The sequence below is a fragment of the Phyllobates terribilis genome, unplaced genomic scaffold (genome assembly GCF_046119375.1).
Source record: "Phyllobates terribilis strain yellow unplaced genomic scaffold, ASM4611937v1 Scaffold_11__3_contigs__length_659146591, whole genome shotgun sequence".
Taxonomy (NCBI): Eukaryota; Metazoa; Chordata; class Amphibia; order Anura; family Dendrobatidae; genus Phyllobates; species Phyllobates terribilis.
This window is the reverse complement of record NW_027362771.1, coordinates 111,332,253-111,344,324: the sequence shown is the minus strand read 5'-3', so window position 1 is coordinate 111,344,324 and position 12,072 is coordinate 111,332,253. Positions and strand designations below refer to the sequence as shown.

At 40.8% G+C, this 12,072-nt stretch overlaps 1 protein-coding gene across 1 annotated transcript in view; it reads right to left on the bottom strand.

Moving 5' to 3' along the window:
- CHPT1 (choline phosphotransferase 1) overlaps window positions 1-12,072 on the bottom strand; it is a 58,722-nt gene that overhangs the window by 16,587 nt on the left and 30,063 nt on the right. The window contains exons 5-7 of the mRNA XM_073651507.1: window positions 11,067-11,198; window positions 9,059-9,217; window positions 8,394-8,519 (exon numbers count right to left, since the gene is read on the bottom strand). Coding sequence (XP_073507608.1) covers window positions 8,394-8,519; window positions 9,059-9,217; window positions 11,067-11,198 — 417 coding nt within the window. The remainder of the gene's footprint in view (window positions 1-8,393; window positions 8,520-9,058; window positions 9,218-11,066; window positions 11,199-12,072) is intronic.

Sequence of the window (12,072 nt, the reverse complement as noted above, 5' to 3'; positions counted from 1 at the left end):
TGAAATAACCGGCGGGAAAGCGCAGCACAGAACGGGAAAGCCGGCGGTGAAGTCTTTTCACTGCCGGCTTCCCCGCCCGGGTCCTTCGCTCCTTGGTGCTGCGCTCCCCGCCCGGTCCTAATTTACGATTGGGATTGGAGGTGGCGAGGGGAGCGGAGGATCGGGGTGGGAGGCTGCGGGGAAGCAGTATGGGGCTGTGTGATTGTTTAAAAGCCGGCGGCTTTTTACCGCCCGCCGGCTTTTAAACAATCAGGAGAATTCTCCCACGCTGGGATGGCATTCTGATGACAAGCTGGATCGCAGCTGAGCGCTGCCATCCAGCTTGTCATCCTTCACAGACACTGCAGAGCGCAGGCATTATGGGAACTTCCGATTCCGGTATTCGATATTATAAAAGTATCGGAATTAAGTATCGGAATTCCGATACAGTGAATATCGGCCGATACCCGATATTTCAGTATCGGAATGCTCAACACTACTAATCACTTATACCACATGAGGAACAGCATAAAAAAATAAATAAAATCAATTCTTCACCTTCTGTTGATTTATTCATTCTGCCTTCCAAAGATCACAGTAAGGCTTGGCTCACATTTATCCTGTGGTCTGCGCTAAGCGCTTACACTGGGGTTTCCGTGTAAATCTCTGAAATACAGGATTCAGATGGAAACCCTGGCAGAAGATTCCCTATAATGAGGCAGATGGAGGCACTGTGGACACCGTCTGACCTGTGATCTGGCAGTGTCCGTCTTTTTAGGCGAGCATAAAAGTGCTGTCCGCCACAGTTTTGTGCACTTCTGTATAGGACAATGCTGAACAGAGGCCAGAAGGAGTCCTTAGTAACTCTGCTGCCTCGTTATAGTGAATGGATCCCTTGGGGGTTTCATTGTCACTTGGAGATTTACATGGAAACCCCGATCTACGTGCTCAGCGTAGAGCGCCAGATAAATGTGATCCAAAATGTTATGTAAAATGTTCCTAACAAAAGCTTCAACTCAAGCCAAAAAAAAAAAGCAAGTTACCACTCAAGTCCGTCATCTGTCAATGGAAATATAGGGGCTTCCACATTACTGGCAGCACAAAGGCTCTGATAAAGCGCTATGGCTACTCACACCCCAAAAGAAATCCAACGAATTCTGCGCTCCCAAATCCAAATGCCCCTCCCTTCTCAGAGCCAGTGAGCTTTAACCACATTTAGCACCCACATGTTTGGCATTTCTCCAGGAATGAGAGCCCGCCTAATTTACTGGTGCGTGTCTCCAGAAGCATGAGCTGGGCACAATGTACAGGCACTACAACGTAGTGGTCATTACCATGTACTGGTCACTACAATGGCAGTTTGCAATTTTCACTCAGCAACATCCACTGCTACTTGTTTCTGGAAAACACCCATAGGCCATGGCCCCACTATCAGTATTCGCTCAGTATTTTTTCTCAGGAGTGGGAGCCAAAACGAGGTGAGGAACAATCAGAGAAAAGGTATAATAGAAACAAGTGAACCAATTCTGCATTCATCACCCACTCCAGGTTTTGGATCCAACTCCTGAGAAAAAATACTAACCAAATACGGATAGTGGGGCCACTATCATCAAAAATCATCATTACACCTGTAGATAAATTCCTAAAGGGGTATACAGGTGCTTCTCACAAAATTAGAATATCATCAAAAAGTTAATTTATTACAGTTCTTCAATCCAAAAACTGAAACTCATATTATATAGAGTCATTACAAACAGAGTGATCTATTTCAAGTGTTTATTCTGTTAATGTTGATGATTATGGCTTACAGCCAATGAAAACACAAAAGTCATCTCAGTAAATTAAAATAATTAACAAAAAACACCTGCAAATGCTTCCTACACGTTTAAAAAGGTCCCTTAGTCTGTTTCAGTAGGCTCCACAATCATGGGGAAGACTTCTGACTTGACAGATGTCCGGAAGGCAGTCATTGACACACTCTACAAGGAGGGTAAGCCACAAAAGGTCATTGCTAAAGAAGCTGGCTGTTCACACAGTGCTGTATCCAAGCATATTAATGGAAAGTTGAGTCGAAGGAAAAAGTGTGGTAGAAAAAGGTGCACAAGCAACCGGGATAACCACAGCCTTGAAAGGATTGTTAAGAAAAGGCCATTCAAAAATGTGGGGGAGATTCACAAGGAGTGGACTGCTGCTTGAGTCACTGCTTCAAGAGCCACCACATACAGACATATCCAGGACATGGGCTACAAGTGTCCCATTCCTTGTGTCAAGCCACTTATGACCAATAGACAATGCCAGAAGCATCTTACCTGGGCCAAGGAGAAAAAGACCTGGACTTCTGCTAAGTGGTCAAAGGTGTTGTTTTCAGATGAAAGTAAATTTCGCATTTCATTTGGAATTCAAGGTCCCAGAGTCTGGAGGAAAAGTGGAGAGGCGCACAATCCAAGCTGCTTGAGGTCTAGTGTGAAGTTTCCACAATCCGTGAAGGTTTGGGGAGCCATGTGATCTGCTGGTGAAGGTCCACTGTGTTTTATCAAGACCAAAGTCAGCACAGCCGTCTACCAGAAAATTTTAGAGCACTTCATGCTTTCCTCTGCCGACAAGCTTTTGGAGATGGAAATTTCATTCTCCAGCAGGACTTGGCACCTGTCCACACTGCCAAAAGTACCAATACCTGGTTTAAAAACAGTATCACTGTGATTGATTGGCCAGCAAACTCGCCCGACCTTAACCCCATAGAGAATCTATGGAGTATTGTCAAGAGGAAGATGAGAGACACCAGACCCAACAATGCAGACGAGCTGAAGGCTGCTATCAAAGCAACCTGGGCTTCCATAACACCTCAGCAGTGCCACAGGCTGATCGCCTCCATGCCACGCCGCATTGATGCAAAAGGAGCCCCGACCAAGTATTGAGTGCATTTACTGAACATACATTTCAGTAGGCCAACATTTTGGATTTTAAAAACATTTTTCAAGCTGTTGTTATAAAGTATTCTAATTTACTGAGATAATGACTTTTGTGTTTTCATTAGCTGTAAGCCATAATCATCAACATTAACAGAAATAAACACTTGAAATAGATCACTCTGTAATGACTCTATATAATATATGACTTTCACTTTTTGTATTGAAGAACTGAAATACATTAACTTTTTGATGCTATTCTAATTTTGTGAGAAGCACCTGTAATTTCCAAAATGGGATCACTTGAGGGGGGGATTCTGCTATTCTAGCACTTAGGGGTCTGTATACGGAGACCGCAAACTATTCTGCAATCATTTGTTCTCCAACAGTCAAATAGCTCCCCTTCCCCTCCCGATCCTCGCCGTGTGGCTAAGCAGGACTGTACTGCCACATATGGGGTATTGCCACGTTCAGCAGAAATTGTATGACACATTTTGGCATCATTTTTACCTATTGCACAGTGTGAAAATGTAAAATCTCGGACCAAAACAATTTTTTCATGGTAAAAATGTAATTTTTTTTTCTTCACCACCCAATGGTATAAATTTCTGTGAGTTACATGTGGTGTCAATATGATCACTGCACCCCTAGATGAATTTATTAAGAGGTGTAGTTTGTAAAATGGGGTCACTTATGTGGGGTGGGGGGGTATTCTGCCGTCCTGGACCCTCAGGGTCTCTGCCAATGGCACCCGCAAACCATAACAGCATAATCTGCACAGTAATATGGCACTCCTTCCCTTCTGAGCTTTGCATTGTGCTTCAAAAGTAGTTTTCGACGACTCGTGAGGTATTGATGTACTCAGGAGAAATTGAGTAACAAATTGTACTGTTCTTTTTCTCCTATTACCCCTTATGAAAATTGCAAACTTGTACTCAGAGCAACATTTTAGTGGAAAAAATAGTAATATTTCATTTACTCAGCCCAATGTTATAAAAGTTTGTGAATCGCCTGAGGGTTAAAAATACTCACTACTACCCTACAAAAATTTCTTGAGGAGGTTTAGTTTACAAAATGGGGTCACTTGTGGGGGTTTCTGCTGTTTTGGCATGTCAGGGGCTCTTCAAATGTGACATGGTGTCTGCAACCTATTCCAGCCAAAATAGCGCTCCTTCCCTTCCGAGCTCTGCCGTGCGCCCAAGCAGTAGTTTTCCACCACATGTGAGGTATCGGCGGCATACTCAGAAGAAATCGCACAACAAATTTTATGGTGCATTTTCTCATGTTACCCTTGTGAAAATGAAAAATTTGGGGCTGAAATAATATTTTTGTTGGAAAAGTGTTTTGTTTTTGTTTTTTTAAAATTTTCACGGCTCAACATTATAAAATTCAGTGAAGCCCCTGAGGATTCAACGTGGTCACCACACATCACACGCCCTCCAAACGCGACATGGCGTCCGCTATCGATTCCAGCCAATTATGCATTCCAAAACTCAAACGGTGCTCCTTCCCTTCTGGGCCCTGCCATGCGCCCAAGCAGTAGTTTTCCATCCCATATAAGGTATCGGTGTACTCAGGAGAAATCGCACAACAAATTGTATGTGTATTTTCTCCTGTTACCCTTGTGAAAATGTAAAAATTGTAATAACATTTTTGTGGGAAAAGGTAAAAAATGCTCATTTTTTCCTTCCACATTCCATTAATTGCTGTGAAGCACCTGAAGGGTTAATAAACATCTTGAGGGGCGCAGTTTTTAGAATGGTGTCACTTTGGGTATTTTCTGTCTTAAAGGCCCCTCAAAGTCACATCAAATGTGATGTGGTCCTTAAAAAAATGGTTTTGTAAATTTTGTTGGAAAAATTAGAAATTGCTGATCAACTTTTAACCCTTCAAACTTCCTAACAAAAAAAATTATGTTTAAAAGATTGTGCTTTCGTAAAGTAGACATGTGGGAAAGGTTATTTATTAACTATTTTGTGTGACATAACTCTTTGGTTTAAGGGCATAAAATTGAAAGTTTGAAAATTTTCGCCAAATTTCCATTATTTTCTGAAATAAACGCAAGTCATATCGAACAAATTTTACCACGATAATGAAGTACAATATGTCACGAAAAAAACAATCTCAGAATCACTGGGATACATTGAAGTGTTCCAGAGTTATTACCTCATAAAGTGACACTGGTCAAAATTGAAAAAATTGGCCTGGTCACGAAGGCAAAAACAGGCTCTGGCGTGAAAGTGTTAAAGAGCCATTACCCTCTTTGGGGATTATGAGATCAAGGAATGTCAGTTTGCGTCCTTCAATTTCCCATGTGAATCTTAGGCCAAGTAAGTTATTAAGGATTTCCACAAAAAGGCAAAGTCCTCTCGTGATCCTTTCCATAGGATGAAGATATCATCAATAAACCTCATCCATAACATTCTACTGCTATACTGCCGATAAACCTTTCCATTTCGTCCATGAAAACATCAGTCTCCTCCCACCAGCTTAGGAACAAGTTTGCATAGGTTGGGGCACAGGGATTCTCCATGGCTGTGCCTCTGAGCTGGTGATAGATCTTATTGTCAAACAAAAACACATTATTTCTAAGGTTGTAATTCAAAAGGTCAAGTACAAAGTCATTATGAGCCCGAAACGGTAAACGCCTAGATTCCAGAAAATATTGTACTGCCCTCGGGCCCCTGTCATGGTGTATCAATTCATAGAGGGCCTCGACAACAATGCTTGCCAACCAAGTCCAGTCATCCACAGTAAGACCCTCAAGTTTCTGTAGAAGGTCCATTGTATCTCTGGTGTATGAGGAAAGGGCCAGAACAAAGGGTTTCAGTACTTTGTCTAAATATATCCCCACATTTTGACCCAAACTACCAATGCCGGACACGATAGGCCTACGTTTAATTGGACTAAGGTCTTTATGGATTATAGGCAAAGCGTAAAACGTTGCCATGGAAGGGTGGGTAGGAAGGAGATACGCAAATTCACCCTTCATCCTTAAGTTATTCTGGTTGGCCTCACTAATCAATAGTTTCAGCTCTTCAGACTGGGAGTGAGTGGGGTCTGTGTACAGGATGGCATAGCCATTTTTGTCTTTCAGAATCGCCCTACACGTCTCTGTATTGGTGTATATCCAAGATCACTATGTTCACCCCTTTGTCTGACTGTTTGCTAATAGACTAGTCCTTTTCCACTCCCTCAAGTGCCTGCATATGTTCCTTAGAGAGGTTGAATCTTTTGACGAGGTAATCTCTGATAGCTCTTTGCTCACTAAAATGACAAATACATCAATTGGCGAGAGGTGCCCAGTCATGGGTGGCATTTTATTGTTCCTATTCTTACATGATGTAAAAGGCTCACGTCCCATTATATCAGGGGGATATTTACTTAGGGATGCTAGTTCCTGGAAATCGAGCAAACGGTCTGGGGGAGATGTTTAAGTCCGCGCAAATAAGTTTGTCCAACAATACAAAGTGCTTGCACCATTTAAGTTTCCTTGCAAAAAAGTGAATATCCTTAACCCATTCAAATAAATAGAAATCGCTCGTTGGTACAAATAAAGACCATTATCTCACTATCAGTTAGTTGTCTTTTAGACAGATTGATAATCTGGGAAGCCGTATATTGTCCCTTGCTTGTAGATTGCGATTTCTGAAGAGATAATTGCGGTCTAAAAAAAAAACCAGCATTAGGCTGTGTGCCCACGATGCATTTTTTAAGCGTCTCCGCAGCGGCAAAAACGCTGCAGAAACGCTTAAAAAATGCATGGTAGAAGGCCTGCCATGGTCCCCAATGATAATCCGCATGTGCTGTGCACATGCTGCGGAAATATCAGCTGCGGATTATCATTGCGGAAAAAAACGCAGCACTACCAATTATTTTGGGGAAGAGCTGCATTTTCGCCGCCATTGACTTGCATTAGACCGCATGGACTCCGCATCACTGCATCTGTAGATGCGGAATCCATGAGTTCCAATGTGTGGATGGTACCTGGGTGTGGAGGAGAGGAGACTCTCCTCCGGACCCAGCTACCATAGAAAACTGTAAAAAAAAAAAAAAAAAAAAAAAAAAAAAGAATAAAATAAAAAATAAAATATATACTTACCTTCTGGCGGCCCGCGGTGTGCTCCTCCTCGCATGCCGGCAGTTCGCGATGGAATGAAGGACCTGCGCTGACGACATAGTCATGTGACATTCCTGAGCATTTCTGCATCGTGGGCACATAGCCTTAGAGTGGGGCCAATCTGGCATTCAATCCTGTATTTGCCTCTCCCTCTTCTCCTATGTCTACCCCTCTGGGGTTTAAATTGGGTTCACTTTCCATGACCTCCGGTGTCTGTCGAGGATAGGTCTGTTTCCCTATCCCTACGTTCTCCCCTATCACAACCGGATATACCTTACTCTTCTTAAAATCTTGGAGGTCCCTTTTGGACACAGTGCAGGTGAGCTGCGTCCAAAACGCTGCCATTACGGATCATGGGCACACAGCCGAAGTGATACTGGAAACTCTAAATTGTATTCTGTAGTGTGGTTTCTTTGGTATTAAAATCCGCCTCACCCTAGAAGTTTTTTGTAAGATCAATCTAATTTTTTAGTTTATTATTCAAGGAAGAAAGATGGTTTCTTTCCTCTTCAAGCAGAAATTGCATGAATTTTAGAGAACTGTTCATAGCTTCCCTTTCTCACTTGAACATTAATTGTGAATTTCTGCACTTTATCACCAGAAGGAGGGTAATGCACAATCCACGCGGCACAAGGTTATTCTTAAGGTACAATAACTCTCAAGGCGCTACACCTCCTACCATGAGACTAGTTGTTCCTTATATATTTTAGTGATCTCCCTAAATGCAACATTATAAGTGGGTACGGTACTTTTTCTGTAGGAATATTTTATCTGAAAAAAATCTCCTTTGCTTCTGTCAACCACTGTTCAGTATCAAGGCCCACCGACAGGAAACCAGCAGGCATAAATTGCTAATCTAACTATCGCTCACCCCAATGTAAAAGTTTTCTATAGTTATTACTACATGTAGTCACATGTCAGATTTTAACAAATTTGCATGGTCTGAAAGGTGAAAACTGGCTTTGGCTTTATGGGGTTAAAGAACATAAGGCTAAGTTCACATGTTCAGGGGTCGCTGCAGAATTGCAATGCATATTCTGCACTTCAAATCTGCAGCAATTTTCATTTAAATACAAGTAAATGGAGTTTTCAAAATCTCATTCAAACGCTGGGAAAAAAAACTAAGCACGAAAATAAGAGCATGGTGTGGTTTTCAAATCATGATCATTCTTGTGCGTATTTTCATTCTGGATTTCACCTTATTCAATGCTCTGTAATGGAGTAGGCTAAAATCCTCGAGTATGACATGCTTATTCTGACACTGATTTATTGTGGATTTGTCACAGTATGTGAATATTTATTACTAAGCTATTTTTAAACATATAATAACATACACAAAGAGGGGACATTAGTACATGGATTACACATCAGTATAATAAACTACTTACCATTGCCATCCATAAAACAATGTATTCATCAATGAAACTGTTGAAATACTGATCAAAAAATAAAAGACCTGGTCCAATAAATGCAGAATCCTGAAGATAGAGTTCACTTTTGGTCATGTGAGCCAGCTGAAAAAGCCAATATAAAAGTGGCATTATATAGCACTTATATATACATGCTTTCAATGATGGCACTTTTTACATGTTATATGGGTTTTCATAATTTATAAACAAAAACTCTATACCCGCTACATGTATAATGTATTATTGTAAGAGCTAGTCCTTATTCACACGTCTCACGGATAGCAGTCGTACATATGATAGTCTACAGTCACAGGTTAGATTTTTTCCTCAGACTGAGTGGTCTGTGCAAAATCACAGAGATATGTCCAACACTGATCCGAGTGTCGAATCAAAATCAGCAATTCAAGTCTATACATCAATGAAAAAATCTAACAGGATTCGGATGCCATCTGCGTGCTGTTTTTCACCAACTGATGGATAGCAGCTGGAGAAACTTTTCTTCTCATTCATATGTGAAAAAAAACTGCCGAAACGCAGTCTTTTTTTTTGTATGTCAAAAAAGCTGCCGTCTGAATGCAGCATTAGAGTTGTTCCACAATACATTAGACAGTTCAGAATTAAGTACGGTACATGAAGAGACTTACCACAAGCTTAATAGTAATTTTGGCACTCACAAACCCAAAGGTTAAGGTGTAAAGACATGGATGTTTGTAGAATAAATCTGTGGTTGACTTCTTGTAAATCATTAGCCCCAACATGAGGATTAATCCAATATGAAGACCAGGAGATAATACACTCGTTCCCTGTTAGAAAGTGGATAAACAATTTTTTTTAACATTTTTTTGCTTTTTCTATTAGTCAATATTGCTGCTGAATAGGTTAGCAGTTGCTCTCAGCTACCTTTGTTTAAATGGTGACTGCTTATTGGCCCTAGTATGTTCAGCTTAGCGACAGTGAAAGTGATTGGTTGAAGACTACACAGAAGAATCCACAAGCTCCAGCCTACAGCTTCATTCAAAGATAGTGAAACCCCAGACTTGTTCACAGAGCCATCATCTGCCAGGAATGACACAAGCTCAGCTCATGAGCCTGCATTAAAGACTGAGATGAGACATGAGATGTACCAGTACATCTACTGTTGGGAAGGGGTTAATGATTACTGCAGTCTTAGAATTTTTCAACCCCTTCATGACAGTACCTCAGAGTATCTTTTGGCTGTTATGACCTGCTGCACATGTGATACATTGAGAGATACTCAGTGGCATAGCGAACAACTGCGGCAATGCAAGTGTTTTGCACTTCCTAACATGTGGACAGTCAGCACTCCCTTCGTCCCATCCACCAGTTAAGTATTCAACCTCTTATCGCCTAAAACACATCTATTGTATTTAAAAAAAAAATACTGATGTAATTATAGCATGCCCTTTGTCTCTATAGTTATCCGCTTTTTGCTGAAATCCGGCCAAAAAAAAATAATGTAAAAATAAAAAGTTATACATCATTATTGATTTGCTTTTATTTTTTTATTTAAATCTAACCTTATCCATAGTATAAAAAAAGTGTGTAAAAACTTAAAAGTTCATTATCATTTTTTTGTTATTTGTGATAAGTTTTCAAATTTGGGACAGCACCCCAAGAAATCTGTCTCTCCTCTCACAAAATTGCAAGTGAGAGGACACGTAGGGAGCTGTGGGTGAGGACAGTGTAACCTTTGGCATTTCACTTGCTGCCTAAGCAGAGCACAGCTGTTGAGAAGAGTTTGTCATAGGCTACTGCACTCTGCACAGCCAGGGACCAAAATGATAAAGATCACTTCATCAACACATGAGAGTTTTGTCTTCTTGGTCACTCCCTGTGCAGAATGCAACCGTCGAGATGAGCAAGTCATCTGCTTCTGTGCTCTGCTTAGACAACAATTGAGATGACAAAAGCTCACCTCTTCATAATAAGAGCTTTGTCATCTTGGTCACTGCCTTTGCAAAGTAACCGAAAACTCATCTACTCTGTAAAGAGGCCCTTTAACTAGGCTTTATTTTTCATTTTTTAAACACAACAACAACCACCATTAGAATCATATAAATGATGTAATAATTATATAGTGCAGAGTGTTCAGTGTACTATTCCAGTGCATGACAGTCTTATACTGACAGTGCACCTATTAGACCTTACATCTACATTTTAGGATGGGTGGAAGAAGGAGCGTGGGAGGCTGAAAGGTTGACAAAGTGAAATCCCTCCATCTGTCAAATTCAGTAGATGCCGTGGTTGCTATTGACCATGGCATACAAGTGGTTGAACTGCTGGGATTGGAACAATTTCTGTTTTTAGAAGCTGCAGGTGGCGGTCAACTATATTTTACAGCAGATTTCTGTTGTTGTTGCCCCGGGCACAACTCAGTTGCCTGCGCCATCTTTTTGACATATACACAAGTCATGATGCGGTAAACACTCCCCATCAGAATGTACATACGTTTAGTTGTACAAGCTTTTGACTTTCCTGTGTATGTGAACTTACAATTGCGCAGCCATACAAATGAATGTTTATCTTTTCAATCTCAATATATTTAATTTCAGTAACCCTCACTTACAGTAAACCTATGTACAATGTACACCACAGCATACATAACACGCAGTATATGTAAAATATACTTACTGCAACCGTAGATCCATTTTTGCCTACTCCACCGCTGAGAATGACTCTAAAATAGTTGCTACAGGAGTAAATTGTTCCTGATACAATTCCCATAAGTGGAATAACTTTCAGAGGCAATCCAATCATAGGAATCTTAAAAGAAAATATACAATGGATAAGGCTTGTTTCACACATGACTTTTAGTAGCTTTCTTTTGTGATGTGGTATTTTCAGGTGACCAAATGTTCTGTGAGAACCTCAGTAAAACATTAGAATGTCTAAATAGATTGTGAGCCCTCATGGGCAGGGTCCTCGCTCCTCCTGTACCAGTCGCTGTCACACTGTGTTCAAGATTATTGTAAGTGTTTTTGCTATGTATACCCCTTTTTCACATGTAAAGCGCCATGGAATAAATGGCGCAATAATAATAATAATAATAAATACACAGTATTTAGTACACTAGAACATATAAGGATAGCCCCAAGTGCGTTGTTCAGTCACACTCATGGGAATCATACAATTAGTAAGCAACATTGAAGGGGTTTTTCACTATATTGATCCTTTGGATAGGTCACCTGTATGAGGTCGTTGGAAGGTGGGGTGACACCCAGCTCCACCAGTTATCAACTCTAGTAGTGGCTGGATGTAAACAGTGTACGGAGGACCACACTGTCACACTGATTGGTGGCAGCTCCTATTACTTGACTAGCAGCTGGTTTGCACTACCTGTCAGCTCCGTACACTGTTTACATTTAGCCGCTGTAGGTGGTAACGCGGATTGTTGGTGCTTCCCAGGTGTCAGTCACCACCGATCTGATGTGGTGACCTATCCTAATGCTATGGAAAACACCTTTAACATTAAAGAAGATATGCCCCTTTAAGTGTAACTATCACTCGACATTTTTTGCAATTGTTCTTCAGCAGTTTAAAAACATAACACATCTGATTTACTTCTTTTAATAAAGATTTTTGGAATATATTTACTGTTCAGTATATGGCATTGCTCATTTTAAATGGATCTTTTAAT